General features: G+C 40.2%; 1 protein-coding gene across 2 annotated transcripts in view; it reads left to right on the plus strand.

Moving 5' to 3' along the window:
* Positions 1-24,650, plus strand: part of LOC135713804 (alpha-tocopherol transfer protein-like) — a 52,647-nt gene that overhangs the window by 10,709 nt on the left and 17,288 nt on the right. For both annotated transcript variants that reach the window (XM_065237039.1, XM_065237040.1), the window contains one exon: positions 5,703-5,859. In XM_065237039.1, the coding sequence (XP_065093111.1) occupies positions 5,703-5,859 (157 nt within the window). The remainder of the gene's footprint in view (positions 1-5,702; positions 5,860-24,650) is intronic.

Here is a 24,650-nt window from a genome sequence, read left to right on the forward strand (position 1 = left end):
CCAGGATGGCATAACGATTATTCGCCAACAAGTTTTTGGATGCCAAGAGCACTGGCGTTGTCTGATTGGGATCGGTTCACCAAAAACCGCGAAAAAAAGGACGCGAACTGTACTTTGACGGTCAAGCAAAGAATGCCGTGAACGAGGACTTTAAATGATCTTTGTTTCTTGAATTTGTATGGTTTACATGTTTGAATTCTCAAGTGACACAGACGTCCCAAGTAACATTGCAAATTTTATCGAAGTTTTGAAGCATTCTACAAGTCTAAATCATGGTCCTCAGAACCCTCATAAAACCATAATTGTTACTTGGGGTGTCTTTTCAACTTTATTTCATTTTAAAATTTTAAAATTATTATTTATGTTTCTAGTCTTATCAAGCATGTTTAGAAAATTCCCACCTTAATGGGTTTGGTTTGTTTGCAATTGGAAAAAGGATACTACTGTAACTACTAATCAAGACTTAATGTGTGACGAGCAACCATCGATCCCATCTCCCATGTGATAGAGTTAGTGACAGGTATAGCCATTGACTATATACTACTATAGAGACAAAGGGGTTTGTCCCAGTTGATATAATAGCGTGGTATACAGTAAGTGTCGTCTACCACATCCCCTCTTTTACCAAATTTAATTTACTTTGGTTTATGTCAATGTTTTAAAGATACAAAGTAACGTATAAAAATGTATACCGTAAAACGGGGTAACATTGAAAGTTTAAAGTATATTCTAAATATGTTTTTACAGCAATGACTGTTTTTCAAATTTTATAGTTTTAAATAAAACAAGGACTGAGGAACCACGAGTTAATTCGTTAGTAATATGTTGAACGAAAATTAAAGAATTTGCACTATTTTTTAGTTTTGTGACCGAACTTCAGTATTTTGATTTGGGGTTACTTTGATAATGTTCGATGAATGTAGAAAAAAAATGAGTGAAACTCTAACAATTTAGTTCTTTAAATATGAAACTTTGAATGAGTATATAATCAGAAGACATCATAAGCAATAAGCATACAACATTGAATTTGTGATGGCTATATCGGAAATACATTTCATAAGTGATGGTTTGAGTGCTTTTTCAAAAAGACGAAAAACACGAAAATGGTTTTTTTATATTTTTGTAAAATATGTAACACATACTATATAAATACTATGTATCATATCAACGGAAATACCCTAAATAAGCTACAATATGGAACCAATGTTTCTTATTTGGAAAAAGCACAGAGAGTAAATTTAATCTTTATATTATACTATCAAAGTTACCCGCATTATCAAAGGTACCCCGTTTTACGGTACTTATCTTGTTGGACTGTAGCGTCTTCTGGGCTTGATAGCAGACTGCGGTCTGCGAATAGTAAAATCGCCTACTCCAGAGGCAGAATAACTTGAAGGTTGCGCTTCCGGTTGACTCCCGGTTCCGGATGATTCGTCGATATTACCATCAGATGGCAGGGACAGCCTCTTTAAATGAGATACGTTGCGGTCATACTTCTTCCCTGTATCGTTGGATTGCACGGTTACGTTTGATCCAATTCTGCCCAACATAGGGAACTTCTCTTTCGAGTTCCACTTTCCAGTCATCATAAAGTGCATGAGCAATTTTCATACTTTTAAGGAGTGACCGATTCTGTCTTTCGACTTCGCCTTTGGTGATGTGTGGTTAGGATAAGGTACTTCAATGTTCCTAGAAAACTCTTCAAATTCCGTTGACACGAACTGTTTTGCGTTGTCTAGAGTTATTGTTCTAGGAGGGCCCCATGTCATGAAAATCTGTTTCAACCGCTTAATACTTTCTGGTGCTGTAATTCGTTACATGACCTGGATTAAGAAAGTCCAAAGTGGTTTTGTCCCTTAAAGGTGAAGCAAGTTTTTATTTTCATTGCATCCCGGCAAATCTGTAATAATAGACGTGAAGTGATAAAAGTATTAATTTAAATGAATTTACTGAAAATAGTACTAAAAAGTAAATTTCAGATAAATTTTACATAACTCCCTATATCTTAGTTCTTTGATGTCTTCAGTAACTTTTTATAAACAATGATCTACAACCTTGACGGATCAGTGCTCCCTTAGCAATCAGCACAGGCAGCTGTGTGTTTTATCGGTGCGGGACACACGATAGCAACAATGCTTATTGCACAACCGTGAACAATTAATTTTCCATTATGCCGATAGAAAATCAGTCGATGTCACCTGCGGGGGGCACCGTTCAGTACGTGAGGTTGTATGACCTACCACTAGAAGTCCCGAATAATGATCTATCGTTGGTGCTGGGGAAAAACGGTGATTTGAAGAGTGTCTTTCGTAAAAAATTTCCAGCCGGCATGGGCCTCGATATGCTGGAAGAAGAGATAGTTGAGATGGATGCTGACAAGAATGATGGAGAGAAAGCAAGCGCTGCTGAGACGTCAACTTAATTTATTGCAATCCCAGAGCATTATTAATTTATTCCTTGAGGATTCAAGTCCTGTGCAATGGCGACAACCAAAGATACCGACTGACCTACAGGTAGTGGCAAAGCACACCAAAACAAAATCTGCTATCGACTGTCCGAACGATTGCGTGATATACACTGAGAAGTACAACCGGTTTCAACCACAGTTGCAAGCGAAACGATCGTTTTTTATCTTTTATTTTATCATGCGTTTATTTTTCCAGGCTCATTTTCCGTAGCTTTGCGGAGCCGATATTCATTGTTTAAATTACAAACTTACTTAAAACTAACGTTAGAAAAGCGGGGGCCGATTACTCGTGGCTATCTCGAGGTTAGGGGTAACAAATTGTAACAAATGGATTGCAGGGTAGCGATTGAGAACACAAGGTTTGGAGCGCAATGTGCTCTTGATCTCAAACTAAGCGACATACTGATGAAAAACACAGACATGGGGGTATACCGATGGGACGCTAACAACTTGGGAGAACACAAGATGACACTAACTACTAAATCCTCAGATCTATCCGTTTTAAAAAACACACAAATTAAATTGCAATAGTCGAGATCTCGGCTCGCCAAGATGTATCTAACGGGTCGCATAGGTTGTTTTCCTCGGGCCCTGAGGGATGTGGATAACTAGGATCTAGCAACACAATGGAAGGTGCATGACCAAAGCACGTGGTCGATCTCGTGATAACCACTACCACAAGCGCATAAATTGCTACCTGCGAGCCAGATTCAAAAGAAATTCGAATCTAACGAGCAGTGATGCTCCTTTGAACCACGGCTTGATCGACACCTGTGGGAGAATAGAATGTAACCATCTTCCCAGATCACTCTCATTCCATTTTTGTTGCCAGTTGGTGAGGACTTGTTGACGAGAAAAAATCCTCAAAGGCGATTTGTCGATCAAAAATATCGCCTTCCATAGCGCCAACTTTAGTCAACGAGTCCGCTTTCTCGTTACCTGGAATAGAGCAATGAGATAATACCCAGACTAAAGTGATGGTATAGGAGCAGTTAGATAAACTGCTCCATCGGCCTCAATAAACGAATAGCCTCCAATGAGGTAAGACTATCCGTAAAATGAAATAATGGTAATTTGCTCTACTGCGTAGAATATGGCTGCTACTTCCGCAACATATACGGAACAGGGTTTTTGCAGTTGATATAAGGCGCTTTGAAATTCGTTGCATACTCCAAATCCAGTGTAAGCGTTTATAGTTGACTCATCTGTGAAAAAACTCCTATTGTTACTGACATGGTGATACTTGTTTGCAAAAAATAAGGGAACAACCATCGACCGATGGTGATCTGGTATTCCACGGATTTCTTGCAATTTGGAGACTCATGAATCTTGTTTGAGGATTTCTGTCGAGCAGCTTCTCAAAGTTTTCTATTACCAATGGGTTCATTGCTTCACAACGGATAAGAAACCGGAAGGAGAGTTCCGCGAAACGATCTGTCAGTGGGAGAACACCTGCGAGTACTTCGAGGCTCATCGTATGCGTCGAGTGCATACAGCCAAGCGCGATTCGGAGGCAACGTTATTGAACCCGTTGCAGTTTCAGGATGTGTGTTTTTGCCGTGGATTGAAAGCAGAAGCTACCGTACTCGTGAACCAACAAGATGGTTGTTCGATACAACCTGATCAGATCTTCCGGGTGTGCTCCCCACCAAGTTCCTGTAATTGTACGAAGAAAATTGATTCTTTGCTGGCATTTTTGTTTCACATACGCAATATGTTTTCCCCACGTGCTTTTGGAATCGAACCAGACACCTAAATACTTGAAAGATATACTTTGAGTGATTTTTCTACCCTTTATTTGAAGCTGCAACCACTGTAACTGTGCAGGATGATGCTTCCTAGAAAAAACAACCAACTCAGTTTTCTCCGGAGATAATTCGATACCTAGCTTCATAGCACAAGTAGACAAATTGTCTAAGATATCTTGCAATGGTCCTTGCAGGTCAGGTGCGCTTGGCCCTATAACAGACACAACGCCATCATCTGCAAGCTGCTTTAGCGAGCAATTTTCATCAAGACAACCATCAATGTCTTTTACATAAAAAATTATAAAGAAGGGGGCTTAAACATGAGCCCTGTGGGAGACCCATGTAACTAATTCGTGAAGTTATCGAGTTTCCATGAGAAAAGCTCACATATTTCTCAGACAACAAGTTGCTCAAATAGTTGTTCATAATTGGTGAAAGCAGGGGTTGAAACAGTTGACGTTTTTACTACACTTGCTTCGTTGTTGTGTGTGACAGTCTGTTTGAATTCGTAAACTCATGCTCTACCGTCGTCTCTCTCACACAACACAACCGGTAGAATAACATTCGAGCAAAATGAAAATTATCAAATAACTATCATATGACATGTGTGATTTCGTTTTAATTCCTCAATTTGGTGTAAATCAAGCCATTTCTAATCAGAAATATTATTACTACGACATCGTTGCTTGCTATTTTCAGAATTTACATAAGCACAATATCAGCAGCTCTTATTATGAGAAAAACTAAAATACATACATTCGTGACGGTCTCCGGCGACAGTGTCGTATGACAGAGCCTGTCATATGACATTTTAGTTTGGTACTGTACTATAATTACTTGTTTTGCAAGTGTCGGAAGCAAAGGCAGTCGATTATCACAGAATATGTGTTAACTACCGTGACCGCTTACAAGACTGGGTGAAAGCCCACTATCGTGGAGTTTATCCGAAAAAACATCGATACAAACAGAATCAAAAGCCCTCTTAATGTCCAAGAAAACTGTTGAATTTCAGTTGAAAGCAATGCAAGACAGTCGCTCGTTCCTTTGCCTCTCTGAAATCCATATTGTGTATCTGAAAGTAAACCATTCCACTCGATCCATTTGTCTAGACGAAAAAAATCATTTTCTCCAAAAATTTCCGTATATCGGACAGCATCGCGATGGGACGGTACGACTTATAATCCGACGCGGGTTTACCGGGTTTTCGAATGGCGATAACTCTTACTTGCCTCCAGTCATCCGGAACAATGTTGTGCTCCAGAAATAGATTGAATAAGTTCAACAAGCGTCTCTTCACGACGTCTGGGAGATTTTTGAGCTAGTTGAACGTTATTCTATTCATTCCTGGAGCTGAGTTGTTACATTAGAGGAGAGCAAGTGAGAATTCCACCATCGAAAACGTGGAATCTGTGCCGTTCTACCTTAATAGTACTAATTGCATTAATGTTAAATTGCAGCACTCAATAATTTTTTTTTTGTATTTGTAGATCTGGAAATAATTTTATTCTTGCATTCTAATTATCATCGAATTGAATCTACAAAAACTACCATCGACGCCAACTATACATGCCGAAGACACGTGCCAGATTTTTTTGCTGATCGTGATATTCTATCTAATGAGCTGAAAACTATCATGAACCTAGTGTGAGTATATACTTATGATTATTATCTATTTAAAACCCACTTAGCTAAATATGTTACATATTTGTATTTGTATTTAAAATAATTCATCTGAAAATTTAGTCTTATTGAATAAAATTAAAGCTAATTTAACACAGACCTAATCCGATTTTCAAAACGTCTAGTTGGTTCATTGAACTCAAAAAACTCTTTGACAGCCGTAAACGCGCGAATACACGCTGAGATTGGTTCGTTGTTCCCAAAAATGGTTTGGTGAAAACTTGGTTGTAGGAACGATGTATTCCGAAGGGATCTGCTCGGCACACGAAAGTTCAACATTGCAAGCAGTTCGGGGCATCAGTTTCACCATTCAACAGCTTAGCAATAAGCAAAGATTACGTGACATGGTGAGGATGTTAAACAACGGACGCATTTTTCCAAAATTGGACGGACAAGTGCACAGTACAATGACTTCCAACAATGTGGGTCCGAAAAATCCTTCGCAATTTTTGGAATAAAGCCCAACTGTCACGTTGCATTAGAAAAGTAGGCCGCGCTGCGAAAATGACGTGTTTTTGTTTTGCTGCGTCGTTTTCTCTCTTGCAAAAGTTAAATAAAAAAAAAACAATTGTGATCTAGAAAAAGTTAAATTGAAAGCACAGAAGTGGTATAACAAATGTTTCAAGTTATACACTGGAGTCGCTTTTTACGCGGTTTTTTTTTACACGGTTTTTTTTTACGCGGATTCCGGAATTTACGCGGTTTTTTTTTACGCGGATTTTGGTTTTTTTTTTACGCGGATTTCAGAATTTACGCGGTATATCGCTTTTTACGCGGTTTTTTCTTACACGGTCTTTTTTTACGCGGTTTTTTTTACGCGGATTTCGGAATTTACGCGGTTTTTTTTTACGCGGATTCCGGAATTTACGCGGTTTTTTTTTACGCGGTTTTTTTTTACGCGGGACGTATCACCCGCGGGACGCATCACTCCAGTGTAATTATCAAATTCCACGTGTCCCTAGTGTTTGTAGCAGTGATCAGTAATATGAGCTGAATGTAGAGTCAAATCCTGGCTGTTCCATGGTATGAGGTGCCGTTAGTTCAAACTAACGCTTTGGAATACTCAGCTAAGTTTATTTGCCATCCATATAATTATTTCTGTTTATCCATATACATTGCAACTATAACATAATTACTAAATACGTGCCAGTATCAAATTGGCGTCTTTTTGATTCTGGAAGTGTGAATGTCAGATATCCATTCGATATATGAATGTGTTCATGCGGGGCTTATTGTATATGAAGATGACCTCAGAATGTACGTGTAAGAACAGGCATTCTTGAAATGGGTTATTGGATTTACAGTTGAGCTAGCACCTTTCATCTCCAGGGCTAAAAATGTTTGCATCTATCGGTGAAAACAGTTCTATCAACAAATAGGTGCAGGCAGGTTTCTTCCATAAAAGCACTGCCGGTCAGTGGGAGATGGATTGTATCCACACACACACACACACACAGACACACACACACAGACACACACACACACACACACACACACACACACACACACACACACACACACACACACACACACACACACACACACACACACACACACACACACTCACACTCACACACACACACACATACACACACACACACACACACACACACACACACACACACACACACACACACACACACACACACATACACAGACACACACACACAGACACACACACACACACACACACACACACACACACACACACACACACACACACACACACACACACACACACACACACACACACACACACACACACACACACACACACACACACACAACACACACATACATACACACACACACACACACACACACACACACACATACACACACACACACACACACACACACACACACACACACACACACACACATACATACACACACACACACACACACACACACACACACACACACAGAGACACACACAAACACACACACACACACACAAACACACACACACACACAAACACACACACACACACACACACACACAGAGACACACACACACACACACACACACACACACACACACACACACACACACACAGACATACACACACACACATACACACACTCACACACACACGCTCACACACACACGCACACACACACAAAGCCCAACTGTCACGTTGCATTCGATATGATCGCTGAACGGTGTAAATCAAAAGTCATTTTTGAGCGAAGGGGGCGACACATCTAAATCTCAATTCTAGATGCTGAACAAATCTCACACTAGCGAATCAATCTTCGAACAATCTTCTTTCATTTCTCGCATCTACTTGCATCGCGCATAATATGTTTGCAGGAAATCTTCAGAATCGCCATCAATCTTCTTTCTATCTACTCAGCGTGCGCACAGCAAAGCACAGCAAAACACAATTTTCCCTGCATCGTAGATAGAGTCGCCCCCCTCGTTTTTGAGTCAAGTTGAACCCCCAGATCAGTCACACTGGTAACTCTGGTAAGAGTATCGTCGTCGATATGATAGTCAAACAAAATTGGATGTTCCATGCGGTGAAACGTGATTATCTGACATTTTTCCACGCTAATAGTCAGTTTGTTTCTCTGGCACCAATCGGCAAATAAAGTCATCGAGTTTTGCCGAAGCCAACAATCCTCTTGCGTGCGCACCACTATATACAGCTTCAAATCATCTGCATAGACTAGCTTGAATCCTTCGCCCAGAACCAAAGCAGCATCGTTGATGAACAGAGTAAACAGCAACGGTCCGAGATTACTACCTTGTGGAACTCCAGACTTGTTTGAAAACGGCGAAGATACACAACCCTCAATCTTCACTCGAAGCACACGCTCTTTAAGGTAGGATTCCAACCAAAGAACCAATAGCATAGAAACTCCAAGACGAGATAACTTGTGTAGCAGTATGTTATGATCAATTTTATCAGGTCGGTATAAATTACATCAACTTGTGTTTTTTCCTCGATACTCGTTATACACTTCGACGTAAAATTCAACGAATTGGTGGTAACCGATCGTTCGGGCATGAATCCGTGTATCAGTGGATATGTAGCTTTTTGTGGCATCGAGAATAACTCCACCCACTATCATCTCAAATGCTGGCGCCGGTGGTGTAGTGGTAAGTGTGACTACTTTCTCACCCCAATGGGTCTGGGTTCAATCAAAGCCGAGGTCGGTGGGATTTTTCTGAGGCATAAAAATCTCTGGTCCTACGCAGGTGTGGAAGCTGCCTTCCTGCACATTAGATTGCCGTCAATGGATGGCAATCGATGTCCGTCGGTGAATGGCACTAGATTGCGGAACAGAGACCAACGTTAAATAAATGAATGAAGAATGAAATAATCTCAAACAATTTCGAGACAGCTGAGAGACTCGTGATTCCCCGATAGTTAACAACATTTGACGATTGTGGTGATCACGAATTATAATATAATTTGGTGTAATTCTGGCTGGAAGACATCAATAATGGTAATAGAAACACCAAAACACACTCAATCTTTAGACGCCATTAGGGTAACCAAAACACAACCCTCTCCGCTCACCATTGACTCTCACCGATGGAGAGTATAGTCGCTATATTCATAGTCTGGCGTATAGAATTTCGATCTATAAAAAAACGGAACCAATTCAATATATTTTAGACCAACAATTGAAAAGGTACTATCAACTTCTATAAACAAAACGTTGATTATTCTTTCCTCGCCAATCGAACGCAAATTACCGGCATCATCGGATAGGGGAAACTTTCCCCAACCCAAAGATGGTGTTAGTTTACGTAGGCGAGCCTTGAGTCACGAGAAAAGGGTTTCCGAAGTTTTGTTTGCAATAGCTGATGTGCTCTTTTCTGTTGTTGGTCGTGATTTGTTCGATTGGTTCCGCTATTTGAAAGCTCAATTGGTTCCCGAGATTCTATCCGCCAGACTATGAATATAGCGACTATAATGGAGAGTGGGTAAAAATCGAAATACGTTTTTATATCTGTCAAGCATTCTTGAGGCTTTGTTAAAAAAAACAATTTTTTCGGAGTTGATGTTTAAAATGTATAAAAAAAAACACTATGTTCATAGTTTATTCGCTAGGATTTGCAAACGTCCCAATCATACCTAAACCCAATTCCCTAATAGGAAATTATATGCTCAACAACTTCGTCCAAGGCTGGAAGATGATCCCAGTTGATATTGAAAAGTTATTAGCATGTCCGACTGATAAAAAAATTAAAGGGTTGTGTCCTAGACACGACCGCAGTATGACGTAGGAGAGGTATTTGAGGGGGGGGGGGGTAAGAAAGGTTGGTGATGAGTGGGGTGGGGGGGGGGTTAGGAAAGGTTGTTGATGAGTGGGGGGGGGGTAGAAGAGGTTGTTCAGGGGGGGGGATTGTTGTGAAGGGGGGAGGGGGAGAGGTTGTTGTGAAAGAGGGAGGGGGTTTACATCATTATTTTTCCTCATTGTGGTCACGCCGTGATCCACCTTTAGCCGCTGATTTGGTCCTGCTTACTGCAGGACCAAGTGCCACGCCGTCCGAAGCGACAATGAGCAAACGCATGACAGCAGCGCTGTTTTATATCTTTTCAGGTTCAGGATTTCCCGCCGTTTTTTATGAATGGGGCGGAGCAAAAAGTTTCTTTTGCGCAGAATATGTAAAAAAGGATGGACTTTGGATGTTAATATAATTGCATATATAAAGGTACCAGATATGTTTTACAGTCAGTTGTTGGTAATTCATCCAGTGTATGTCTCCTATTAAGCAATATTTTTTTTTGAAAATGTTGGCTCTGCATGTAAAAAATTAATTATTCATACATCATTAGGGTTTGCTTAAAATTTATTTCCCGAAAAAAAAAATTGTCGTCAAAGTCCATGTCTTTTTCGGGTTATTGTTAAGGGGGAGGGGGAGGGGGTTGTTAAGCGGGAGGGGGTTTTACATGCACGTTTTTTTCAACTCTCATTCCTCATTGTGGTGATCCACCTTCAGTCGCTGACCTAGTCCTGCTTGATGCAGGACCTAGTGCCACGCCGTCCGAAGCGGTAATGAGCAGAGGCATTTTTTTTTTTTTTTTTTTTTTGCCATTTAAATGATCTTTATTTCTTGTGATTGTGTGGTTTACATGTATGAATTTTTTAAGTGACACAGATGCGTCTTTTCAACTTTAGTACATTTGAGATTTTAATTATTATTTACAGTTCCTAGACCTATCAGGCCTATTTTAAAGTATGACCACCTTGGTGGGATTGGTTTGATTTGAATTGGAAAAGGAGACTACTTATAACTACTATTTACAACTACAACTAACCTACAACTACTATGTACACCTAACCTACTATATACAAATTGCTTATTAAAGCATGTTCTGATAAATTACATTTTTGTGCAAATTTAGTCTTAATTTCGTTAATTTTGGAATCTATTTTGGCAATGCCTGCCTCTTCATGTAAATTTGTTATTCTAGTGTCGAAAGGACGATCCAGAACCATCCTCAGCACTCTATTCTGAGCGACCTGAATTTTGTTCCTGTGAGTCTGTGCACATGATTCCCACACCGGAGCTGCGTAGAGGATCGCAGGTGCTACGATTTGTTTGTAGACGGCCAGTTTGTTCACCCTTGAGAGGCGGGATCTGCGGCAAATCAGCGGATACAGACTCCTAACCAAGGCGGAACACTTGACTACGGTTTTCTCCACATGCGAGCGGAATAGAAGCTTTTCGTCAAACAACATCCCGAGATAGGTTACTTCGGCGGACCACTCAACCCTTGTGCCATCCATGATTACAGTACAAGAGGGAGCCGGTTTTAGTTTGGGTGATTGTCGATGGAGGAACATGATTGTTTGTGTTTTGGAAGCATTGATTTTGATTTTCCACGTGGTGACATAATCAGCAAAGGCGTTAAGGCATCGTTGAAGTTTGTTCGTTATTTCGCGAGGCATCCTTCCTTTGACGGCTATTGCGGTATCATCTGCGAACAGGAAAAACACGCAACCGTCTCCAAGGGGAGGAATGTCGGAAGTGTAAATGCTGTAAAGCAAGGGGCCCAGCATACTGCCTTGCGGGACTCCTGCTGGGATGGAAAACGTGTCTGAAAGACAACCATTCAACGATACCTTAAACGACCTTTGCTGGAGGTAGCTACGGGTGATTTTAACCAGATGTAATGGAAAGTTGAAGTTACAGAGCTTGTATACAAGCCCATTGTGCCAGACATTATCAAACGCTTTCTCAACGTCTAACAAGGCCATGGCTGTGGACTTGGATACAGCTTTGTTACTTCGGATGTTATTCATCACCCGCACTAGCTGGTGATTGGTGGAGTGCCCCTTTCTGAACCCAAACTGTTCCGGAAGGAGAATGTTATTTTCCTCGACAAACTTGAGCAAACGATTGAGAATGAGTTTCTCGAACAATTTGCTCAGCGCTGAAAGGAGGCTGATTGGTCTGTAGCTTGAAGCTAGCGTTGGGTCCTTCCCGGGTTTGCGGATAGGTATGATTTTCGCTGTCTTCCAGATGCTTGGAAAGTAGTGCAGTTCCAAGCATCTGTTGAAGACAGCAGCCAGCAGAGAGTGAACCTTCATGCTGAGATTTTTCAACACTAGGTTGAATATTCCGTCAAACCCAGGGGCCTTCATGTTTTTGGTGCATTTCAGCGCTGAGCAAATCTGTTCCACTGTGATTCTATCCTCCGGAGGGATGGCACAAGGGGAGGAATCGAGGTTGAGTACGCATTGCTCAACCTGACCTTCGAGCGGACTTTGTATGTTGGAGCCAAGCAAGTGCGATTTGGCAATATGCTCACCAATCGCATTTGCTTTCTCCTGAGGGGTAATTATGAGCCGATCGTCATCATTTTCATCTTTTAGTGGCGGAATGGGTTTAGGGTGCGTCTTTAAGACCTTGGCAACTTTCCAGAATGGTCTGGAGCGGTCGTCCAGATTCTGGACAAGCCGCCCGAAACTTTCGTTCCGGAGTGAGACCATTCTGGAAGCAATCTCCTTGTTCAGATCGGCCATTTCACGTTTCACCGCTTGATCTCCAGTCCTCTGAAACTGGCGTCTACGAACATTTCTCAGGCGAATTAAGAGTTGGGTGTGGGAATCAATAGCAATAAACTTACCCCTCACAGGAACTCGTCGGACGCACGCCTCGTCAGCCACGGTTATGGCTTGGTGGAGTCCCTCCAACGCTCGGTCGATGTTCTCCACGGTATCAAGAGGCGGGTTGTCGATGATGTGCCTGTCTACCACGCGTCCAAACTGGGCCCAGTTTACGCGATGATAGTCCTTGCGCAGGCTTGAAGCAGGAGCCACGTTGCAGCCCAGTTCAGACACCACCGGTTGGTGGTCGGAGCTGAGTTCGTGCAAGGCTACCGGCTTGGACAAGCCGATATTTGTCAGGAACAGGTCTAGCGTCGATGGGTTGCCCGCCGGTGAGATAAATGTTGGCTCATCCGAAAACCAAACGGAGTACAGCCCATGCTGTGAGTGGTCGAACAGCAGACGACCGTTCTGGTTCTGCCTGTAGTTAAGCCAGGCCTCATGGCGAGCGTTTAGATCTCCTCCTACTACGAGGCGGGAACCGTTACGGGTGATGGTGGAAAGGTCCTTTTTGAATTTAGCCGCTAGTCCACTGCTGGCGGCACACTGTCGAGGGCAGTAGACGGCGATGAACTGAACGTATCCAGTCGACGACTCCACCTCCACACCAAGGGCCTCGATGATAGTGGTGCGGATATGGGACAGAGTGTGGTATTTTATTCCTTTCTTGACGACGACCGCAACACCACCCCCCCTGGAGCTGGTGCGATCAAGCCGGATAATGTTGTAGTCAGGCAACCAGAAGCTGTCGCCGGACTTTAGATGGGTCTCGGTTAGAAGGCCCACGTCGATGCTGTGCTTGCGGAGGAAGTCGGCAAGCTCAATCTCTTTTGCTCTTACAGAGCAAGCATTCCAGGTGACGATACTTAGCGGTTTAGACGCCATACTGGATGATGAACTTACCGAGCACTTGGATCTGTTCGGGCTTATTGCGGCACTTACGAAGAGCACCGGACATGTTGACGAAGATTTCCATCAGTTCATCCGCTGAGAACAGATCGGGGTTGTTGTTTTGCGCTGTTGGTTGTCTCCAGAATCCAGGGGGGGATGGAGAGCTTTGGCCAGCAGAATCACCGGAAGTTGCTTGAGCGGAATGCACCCGCGAATTCACTTGCCTTTGCTGAGGAGCACGAAGGGGTGGGAAATCCTCCGTCCGAAATGCCGGGACTTTGTCCTTCTTGCGTCCTGGTTGGTTGTTAGTTGCCGCCTGTTTTCGGATGCGTTTGAAGTCCTCGCGTTTGGAGCACTGTCTGTCGGAACCTTGATGAGCACCACCACAGTTGGCGCATTTTAACGCCACGGCTCCATCCGCAGGGCAGTTGGAAGTGGCGTGTTCTTGAGCGCAGTTGCTACAGCGTGGCTTGATGTTGCAGTTGCGAGTGCCGTGTCCAAAGTTCAGACATCGTTGGCACTGGGTCACATCGCGATGGCCGCCACGGTATGGCTCCCATCGTACGATTATGGAGTAGATTGAACGGATAGCCTGCAGCGCATTCAGCGTCACCGTTCCCTTCTGGAAGTGCACCAGGAAAAGACAACCCGGGTACGTCTTCACGTTTTCGTCTCGCCTCGTCATCCGAAAGACAGCGATTGGGGCCAGCTTGTACCGGTCCTTGAGTTCTTCTTCGATCGCCTTGGGATCAACATCCGGTAGACCCCTGATGACTACCTTGAAGGGCTTTTCACCGGGGATGTCGTGCGTGAAGTATTCCGCATTGGAATCCTTCAGGAATTTGACTGCGATTTCGTATTCCGCTTTCGTCCGGAGCATCACCTTAGTACCGATCCTGCTGATCTTGTACTCAGCTGCGATGCCCAGCGATGCAAAATCGCCAATGAGCGTCTTGAGTGGCACTACCTTCACCACCAGTGGAGGAAGCTTGACTTTCACCGCACTCGGGCCGGCAGAATTCTCGGTTTCGACGGCGTCGCCGAAATCACCGATGTCGCTGGCGTTCGTCGCGGTAACATCGTCGCGTCCGCTCGTACCATCGGACTGTCCTAGGTTCTTCTTCCTCTTTTTCGTCCGCTTCACCGGGACTGGGTTGGTATTTCCAACATCGGTGGGCAGAGTAGCGTACCTATTTGAGGTAGGTACCGAGCTACCCTCACCACTGTTCTTCTTCTCCGCTTGCTCACGGAGTCTGCTACGAGAGCGCTGTCTTCCCATCACGCGATGCGACCGACACTACTGACGACGCGACGTGCAGTATATCTGCGAACGTTTGTAACAAACTATAGGTTAATCGAACAACTCGACAGAGCGAGCAAAGACCGAACTGTACTGCTTGACGTTCAAGCAGCTAAATGAGCAGAGGCATGAGAGCAGCGCTGATTTATATCTTTTCAGGTTCAAGCAGAATGATGTGCAACCAAGTGGTATTCGTTTATGATGACTGGGTTTGGGAAAAAGGCTTATTTCATGAAATCAGTGATAAAATTATCATTTGTACAGTTTCAAAAGTTTAATGACAGAAAAATTGGAAAAATATTTTCTTCAACAGGTTCGTAATGTAATATCCTATCGATTGGCGTATTTGGATTTTAATTTCATCTATAAATGACAAAGTTACAAGCGTTCAAATCCTAACACTCCTTCACCACACATATTTTTTTATTTGCACCCCAGTATAGTCGACAAAGACGTAGTTCTACGTCAAAACGAAAAAAAAAAAGAATGAATAAAAATAAAAATCAGTCCGACATCGCTTCAATAAAACGCCAATAGCTTTTCAGGATCAATTCACATAATTTTTGCTATCTAAAGCTAACCCACACTGTGAACATATGAACTAAAAGCATGGTGATGATTTCAAAATTCCTTCATGTATCGGAGAGAAGTTTCTAAATGCTTGTAATACATTTATTAAATAAGGTTTGCACTGCAGGGTTAAAATCGTTAAAATCTATCAATCTATGCGAAAATTGAAAAAGAAATATGAGCATATTGAGTAGCCCTGAAGATTTTAACCCCGTCGTAGTAGAACCAAATTTAATAAAAATACTTAATAATTTAATGCATAATTTTTAAAAGTTTTTCCCATACCTCACCGTGAGGGGAACTTTAAACCAGCAGCATGTCAAAATTTATCTCTGTCTCTACTAGGACCAACTTTTAATCTCCTATTGGGACGTTTGCAACGCCATCTAGTGCACAGCAAAAAAATAATTTTGATATCACGTCAAAGTGGTGAAAATATGGTGTAATATTACTTGCTAAAAAGGACAAAATTATCATTAATACAATGCATGAACTGACATTACGCTGCTTTTACTGCATTTGTTTATTTATGTGGTCATAAAAATTACATGAAATTTTCGACATGATTGTAGTGCATCCACTTTGATGTGATATCAAAATAATTTTTTTGCTGTGTGATACAAATTTGTAAATGGTGTTTCTTTACGCATTTTATCCTTCCTACACAGCAAAACATTAATTTTAATAGGCAGCCCAAGGCTGAAAGCCTCCCTAATAAAGATAAATAGTAATAATAATAATTTTAATATCACATCAAAGTGGATGCGCTTCAATCGTGTCGAAAATATGGTGTAATATTACTTGCCAAAAAGGGCAAAATTATCATTAATACAGTGCATGTGCTGGCATAATGTCAGCATGTTGCTTTTACTGCATTTGTTTATTTGTGTGGCCATAAAAACTACATGAGATTTTCGACATGATTGAAGTGCATCCTCTTGGATGTAATATTAAAATGTATTTTTTGCTGTGTAATGCATTAGGAAAATACACATTGTGTATTAGTGGGTCAAAAAAGACCCAAATTCGCTCCCAAAAATATATGTTTGAACCGGTTCTTGATCTATTGGCCTCAAATGATAGATGATGAGGACCAAAATGGCGCCTTGACCAGGTTTTCTCAAATTTTGCCATTTCCGTCACCTTGAACCGATTCCGATAGGGCCCACAAATGAAACTTCCAAAACCCCATGTACTGGTACAATCCGACGGTCAAAATGTTTGATTTTTCATCCAGAAGTAAATATACATCATGCTATCGACCAACAAATGGATCTGGTCACATCCGTATACTAGGAACCGTTCTTAAAGTACGGCACAATATTTTTTTTGTTGAATTTTGTTTGTAATCTTACGAGGCAATATTGTTCTTACAGTTTACACTAGTCATCCGGAGACAACAGAAAGAGGTCTGATTTTTGATGATCTGGAATGCCCCTTTGCATAAAAACCTATCGTGTGAAGATAAAAATTTTCTTAATTTTGTTTGTATAATAGTATCCATACTATTAAGTTGTTTGTCCAAAATGACACGTGGCCTTTGACTTTCGAAGCCATAAAACATGTAGTCGCAAATATCAAAAAGTTAATAATAAATTATTTTGAATTGAACCCATGTATCTCTACCGATATTTTTAAACATTTTTCGAAACTGGTTCTGGGTATCCGGATGTGGCCAGATGCAGTTGTTCCATGGCATGATGTCTATTTACTTCTGGATGAAAAATCATAAATTTAAAGTCGTCGGGCGGTACCCGTACATGAAGTTTTGGAAGTGGTATTTTGGGGTCCTGCCGGAACCGGTTCTGGGTATCCAGATATGGTTAGATACACCTGTTGGTCCATGGCATGCTGTCTATTTACTTGAAGATGATAAATCAAAAATTTTGCATTTTTTATCGTATAAAAATTACCACTACAGTCTGTTATTTGAAATTAGCATCTTCAACTATGTAAATCGTTGACTTCACGTAGAAGTAATACTAAAACATATAGTCAAAGTACATAACTCTGGATGGGAGCATACCATCAATTACTGTCAATGGTCGAAAGGTACAGTAGCAGCACCTACCCCACCCGTGTCCCCTCGAGATCGTCAAGTCGACGATGACAGGAGCACATATCGTGGTAGGGGTAAACAATAGTTGCAATTTCCAAACCTACGACTGGATGCCTTCCTTCAAATAACAACTGTAGTGCGGTAAAAAATCGGTAAGGGGGAGTTTGGTAAAGAGAGATGAAAAAACCGATTTGTACCTTCCTTAAAAGTTGTCCTAGCTCGCTATTCTAATATCTATATACAATCTTCACACTGCCGTACTCTAACGGAACTATCAACTCTATGCTTTCATCTACTCCATCTGTCGTATAAAAATTACCACTACAGTCTGTTATTTGAAATTAGCATCTTCAATTAGGTTTATTGTATTGTAACAATATATTCTATTGTTTTTGTATTCTAAATTTTTATTCGGTAAAGTACTAAATCAATCGGTTATAAGTTCGGACGTAGGGTTACGGTATGTAATGTGGGTCTAGTCCTTTCATTCGGCCTATCACGCAAATAAATAATTAATTAAGGAATATTACACAAAAAATAAGGAAAATATTGATCACTGATGGTTGATAAATGTGTACCACACACAAATCAATTTATATCACAACATTTCAATACATTTTCAGCTCTCGTAAGTAATAAAACTGGTTGAGAATATCACAATGTTCGGAGTTTTTAGCCGCCATGACTTATAAGGTTAAGATGGGAAGGTTGACTGACGATCATCAAATGGCCTGATTATGGCATTTATTGATTGGAATTACCTGATAATACACACTAGACGTAAAACTTACAGTTGCTGTTTGAATATTTTATGTTTATTTTAATTGTTTAACAACGTTTTCACAAGTAAAACATGGACCCAACTTTAGGGACACATTTCTTTTCTATGTTCCTAACTATGGCCCATGAAATTCATTTGACAGCATATAGCAATAAGAGTAACGTCAACAATGTTGTTTTACATTTGGATGATAAGGAACGAACAGGAAGGGAGATTTTTTCTGCCAAACCTGTATAATGAACATCACAATGTTCTGATTTAGATATTCTGCGGTCAAAAGACGATAAGCGAAATTTTTAATTTTTAATTTTTAAATTGAGTGATTTAATGTAGTTTTCGTAAAATTTTCTCTAAGAAATGTTTTGAGGAATGAAGAGCATTAAGTTAACAGTGATAGTGATAAAAAAAAATACATCAGAAAACGTTACCAAGAGCGTTTTTTTGAGGATCAAACAAGATAGGACGAAGTTGCATCCATAAATAGACCCAATTTGGGGACAATAGACCCATATTACATACATTTCCCTCGTGAGTTATTGTCTTAAAAAAAGTAAGTTTTTCAACTTTTCGTGGTCTCTGATAGCAAACGACATGATAAGCATATCTAAGCATACCATTTAGCAGTAGAATATCGTTTGCAGGTAAATTCATTGATGAGTTATGATTAAAAACGTAATCGATGGCTGCATATTAGACCGAGGTTAGGGACGTATACCCTACTTGTATTTGTTTTCGAGTTTTTTTTTTTTTTTTTGAGTAGTAGCTATACTGAAGATCCGAGAGATGTCACCCCTTCAGTGGGTAGGAAAATCATTTTTGCAGTATGGAGAATATCAGAAAATCCACGATTTGTGACTAAACATGCTTTCACAGAAGGAAACAAATAAACGAGTGTTTACCTTATCACCATAGTAATGTACTCGTGCAATTTTTGTGCATCTAAAACTGCCCATAAAGACGATAATGAATAAAAACTGAAAATTGTCATGCATTTCCAAATGGTTTCCTACCATTCCCATACATTCGAAAGTGAATGGCCCTCTGGATGTGGATGATGTCAAAAACGACAAAACATGATTAATTGGTACGATTTTTTTTACCTTTGGTGATTTAGTTATTTTTACTTGCATACATCATGGTTTGCGAAATTTGTGCTTGCGACACTTCTGTCGAATTGGTCATGTCAAGACCAACAATTGAAATGGCCTTAACTCCATTTTGTAAACAAACCTTACCAACCTTACCTTACAACCATTTTCTCGCGAACCGAAACCTTCATTCGCAAACCTAAACCACAATCGGGTAGAGGAGAATTTCCCCTACCTGTTCATTATGTTGGTTTGCCTTTGTGGACTTCGGTTCGCGAGAAAATGGCCTTACAAGGTTTGTTTACAAAATGGAGTTAAGGCCATTTCAATTGTTGGTCTTGATGTGGATGTGTGCAGGTTGCCCAAGAATGTTCCACGCTACCTGCATTTGAGTAACTGTACAAGGAAGGACAGGAAGGTATCGGACTCTACATCTTACGTACTACCATGCTGCGAGTCCTGTCAAGAGCTTTTACAGGCAAAACTAGATTTTAAAAGCCTTGTTGAACATCAAAAATCCATCGAAAAGCAACTGAATGCGGAGGTGATGCACCGGCTCACGTTTCAACAAGAAAAACCGAACCTCGTTCATGAAGCTTGGAAATTTAGCTGACAAGTATAAAAAATGAGAGCTATCAGCTGACCTACGTAACATGAATGATGAGATTAGCCATCTCACCCAGCTCTCATCAGATACCGCGGCAAGTTGCACAATGCAAACAAATTCAATGTTGGAGCTTAAAATACTCGATGAGGTGAAAAAACCTGAAAAATTATCCATTGTGCGCCGACCTTTACACCCCAGTTTGGAGGGCAAAGGTCAATTGGTCTGAATACAATGCGCAGAAGTTCAGGCGTTCGATTCAGCAAAAACAGGCTGATAACGCAAAAAGGCGAGGAAAGCGATAAAGCAGAAAACATAAAAACATTAACAACATTAGCTTGCGAAATCACCGCTACAATAACCACAGCATAACAACAACAACAATCGGAGGACAATTTTTGCCTTCAACAATTACCACGGCGACAATAATTACAAAAGTTCGAATTTGATCGAGAAATTCTAATTGTGGCAAAGGATCGCTTCTCCAGACCTCCTGTTATCTATAATTATAATACATCATCGATGCGATTCGAAAAAGGTGAAATATTAAACCCTTACCTGGTCGGCGGTACTGCGAATTCAAATTGGCTGGCTTACCCCTCTAAATCTTCCGAATCGTGTCTATGTAGACATTCGTGTTTTCGTCGAAACTGACGCTCTCTCCAGAGGAAGTAGTGTTGCAGAACCGACCAATTTTCGAGATTTGACGACCTCTCAGGACACGCAAACCAAACATTTATTACAATGAATGTTAGTTCCATTTCCTATCATCCTCTGTTCATGGACATCGCAGCGAATGTTAGAAGTTGACCTTGCAGGCGATGTAATGGTTTTTTGCCTTTTTTATTTCGTGTTATGTCTGTGCTTTCATCTACACAAGCAAGCATTTGCCTTGATTTTTATGTATAACATGGCAGAATGACGCACACACTTGCCTCGAATCTCTCCAGCAGAAAAAGCATACGAAGTCAAGTGTGAGAGGAAATGAGCGCTTCTTGTTTGCTTTTTGGCTATCCATATTCAGAAGCATGGAGAGAGCAGTGGAGAAAGCACAGGTCTGATAATCACAACGTTCGTGGTTCGAGTCCCAGTCGGCAAGCTTTTTCCAATTTTTTTTCGACATAATTCATTTCACTCACTAATACACTCCACATTTTTCGGTCTCCAATTCTCTTGCATTGGACCGCATCTAGGTATATTGCATACTCGGTTCATGCGGTCTCCACTTACATCCTCTGATGATGAATCCCACATAATTGTAAGCGAATCTTACATCCACCGGTTGGGTGGACCAAGAAGAAGAGGTAAATAATTTTAGTAGTTTTAGGTGTTCAGGAAATCATGGAGTTACTCGTCTATTGCCCAAATTTTAATAGAAAGTGAACGAAATTTATAAACAAGTAGGGTTTTTGATCTAATTACCGTCCTACTAAGCACAACCTGCGTTTTATCTATCTTTTTTGAATGGGTTTGAACAGAAAATGGAATATCTCTGTCAAAGATTACTTCTAAATTTATTTACCTTTATACGTACCGTTGGATTTCATCTTTATGTCACAATTTGTTGAGATATTGTTTAAAACATTATACTGCTTCTTGATTCTAAATTCGTCCCACGAGTTTCAATTCCGTCCTAACGCATTGAAACGCCATTAGATTTTCTTCGTGCTAAGGATAAACGTAGAAAAAGGGGATTGTGCTTCTTTTATTTTGAGAACAATGAGCGTAAATATGCATACACTGCGCTCTAATAGGATTAATGTTGTAGCTTATGAACTAACGCATCGGAACAAACCTATTATTGATTTGTACACGGTGAAATCATCTGATCTTTTCAGCTCGATAGAACGGAAATTGGCGATTAAGACGAAGTAGCGCTCTACCCGAGCAAAGTCCAGCATCAAAATGACAGCAAATTGAAATCAAGTTTTTATATCAACATCAAACTGAAATCATAATTTGATTTCAGTTTACACATTGACAAATTTGATACCAAATTTTGTTTTCATTTTGCTGTACATTTGCTCTTTAACAATATGTTGTTATGGGTTTGTTTTCATTGCCTTAGCATAACATCAAATTAAATACTTGTTTTGTTATCAACAGGAAAAAATGATATCAAATTGATTTTTCAGTTTGCTCTCACTGATAGCAGAAATAGTTTTCAATGTGATGTCACAGGTAGATTGCTTTGCTCTCAATTTTGATATTTTAACCGTTTAAACGACCAAAACGACAGCAACCTGAGCAATCATTATCAGCGAAATCACAACATCAAATTTAGATTTCAATTTGATCTCAGACTTTGCTCGGGTACCCTATATGTATGAAATTTTTATCTAATTTTAGCAACGGAAACCAGCTGGGATTCTGGAGTAAAGAAAGAAGAAGTTTTCGGTGACCGATTCAATGTTTTTAGGGATAATCGTGATGAAACGTTATCCAACAAACAAAGTGGTGGAGGTGTCATATTGGCAGTTTGTGTTGACTATGAATCTGAACAAATATAATTTTGTAAGTGTAAGAAGTTTGACCACGTTTGGGTCAAATGTTTCATTGAAGATCAATTTCATATTTTTGTGGCAGTATATTTTCCTCCAGAATATGCAAAGTAAGGTTCATTCGTTTTTTTTAAAACTTGCTGATAATATTGCTTTGAAATGTGAGGCGAAAACAAATGTTCACATGTACGGAGATTTTAACCAACGCTCAGTGAATTTTATTGCTGATGACGACAATGAATCTTTGTTGATACCGATTATAGGAAAAAATTAAACACTTCGTACTCTGTTCGACAAAAGCGCAGAAATCGGACTAAACAAAATAAACATACTTCGACTTTCATAAAGCAAACTATGTACTTCACATGTACAGATCCAAAAGAACTTTCATTCTAAAATGCAGTTAGATAACAGAACCGGCAACATATCTAGTGAGATCAGTAATTTATTTGCTGACTTTTTTCAAAACATTTACACAGCTCATGACGAGAATGATCGCGATTATCAATATTTTTCATATCTTCCGGAGCCAATGATGGATATTACAGTTAAAAATGTATCCCTCATGGAAATCTTACATGCTCTCGAGTCCTTGGATACGTCAAAAGCCGCTGGTCCGGTTTACAACCTATTCTTCTAATAATACTTTCAAAAGAATTAGTAAAGCCTTTATTTTGGTTGTTTATTAATCATTAAACGCCAGTGTGCTGCCTCCAATTTGGAAGGAATCATTTTTAATCCCTATTTAAAAAAATGGGAAAAAATCAGATATCACAAACTATCGCGGGGTTGCAATATTATCTACCATTCCTAAACTTTTTGAGTCCATCATTATTTCCCAAGTTAAATCTTTCATAACTAGTAAACAACATGGAATTATTAAAGGTCGAAACATTATATACTGATTTTAGTAAAGCGTTCAATAGAGTGGATATACCATTGTTGATTTTACAAGTTATTCACCAGACTACTGCAATCATACTTGTCAAGGAGAACGCAAAGAGTAAGATTTGAAGGAATTTGTCGTCTGTCGTTCATGTGATATCTGGTGTGCCACAAGGTTTGCAGGTTGGTCTTATTTGTCAATGATAAAGAGTACATTTTGAAGCTGCTTCATGTTTCAATACATGCAGATGCCATGAAACTTTTCATGGAAATATCTAAAGCATCTGATCTACAGCTATTTCAGCAAGAAATTTACATTTTTTACACTTGGTGTAAAAAGAATTTGTTAACGTTAGTAAATGTAATTCTATATCGTTTACAAAAAAGCATGCCATTGTAAATTACACAATTTCCGTTGGTGAGAAAGCAGTTGAAAGGTGTAATCAAGTAAGGGACTTAGGCATTATTCACGACTCTAAGTTGTCATTTATTGATCACTACAATAACATTGTATATAAAGCAAGTAACATGTTTGCACTTCAATGATCCTTACACTATTAAAACATTGTATGTGACCTATGTGAGACCTCTTCTTGAATACTGTAGCGTAGTGATCAGAGATGTTATGCCTCAGAACATCCCGGCGGCGCCGACTGGGATTGAACCCAGGCCTGCTGGGGTGAGAGGTAATCACGCTTACCACTACACCACCGTTGCCGCTGTCTCTGAAAATCTTAATAAAAGAGGAAAATAAAAATCACTGGATTTTGGAAGGCTCATTTAGTCAATTCGGTTAACCTTGCAAATGTAATATTTTTAAGGATTTTTTTTTCCGTTTTCAATGGAGTGGTACTATATTTGTGAATTTTAGCATGAACAATTAAATTATCATTATGTTAAAAGCTGCTCGCTCTTCTCTCATACCTTGCCTAGTGATTTTAAGTTGTTTTTATTTCAATGTAGAATTAATGTAATAGGGAAAACGGATGTAATGTTGGC

This window comes from Ochlerotatus camptorhynchus, unplaced genomic scaffold (assembly GCF_037179485.1).
Source record: "Ochlerotatus camptorhynchus isolate MF236.1 unplaced genomic scaffold, CSIRO-AGI_Acam_v1.1 ptg000579l, whole genome shotgun sequence".
Lineage (NCBI taxonomy): Eukaryota > Metazoa > Arthropoda > Insecta > Diptera > Culicidae > Ochlerotatus > Ochlerotatus camptorhynchus.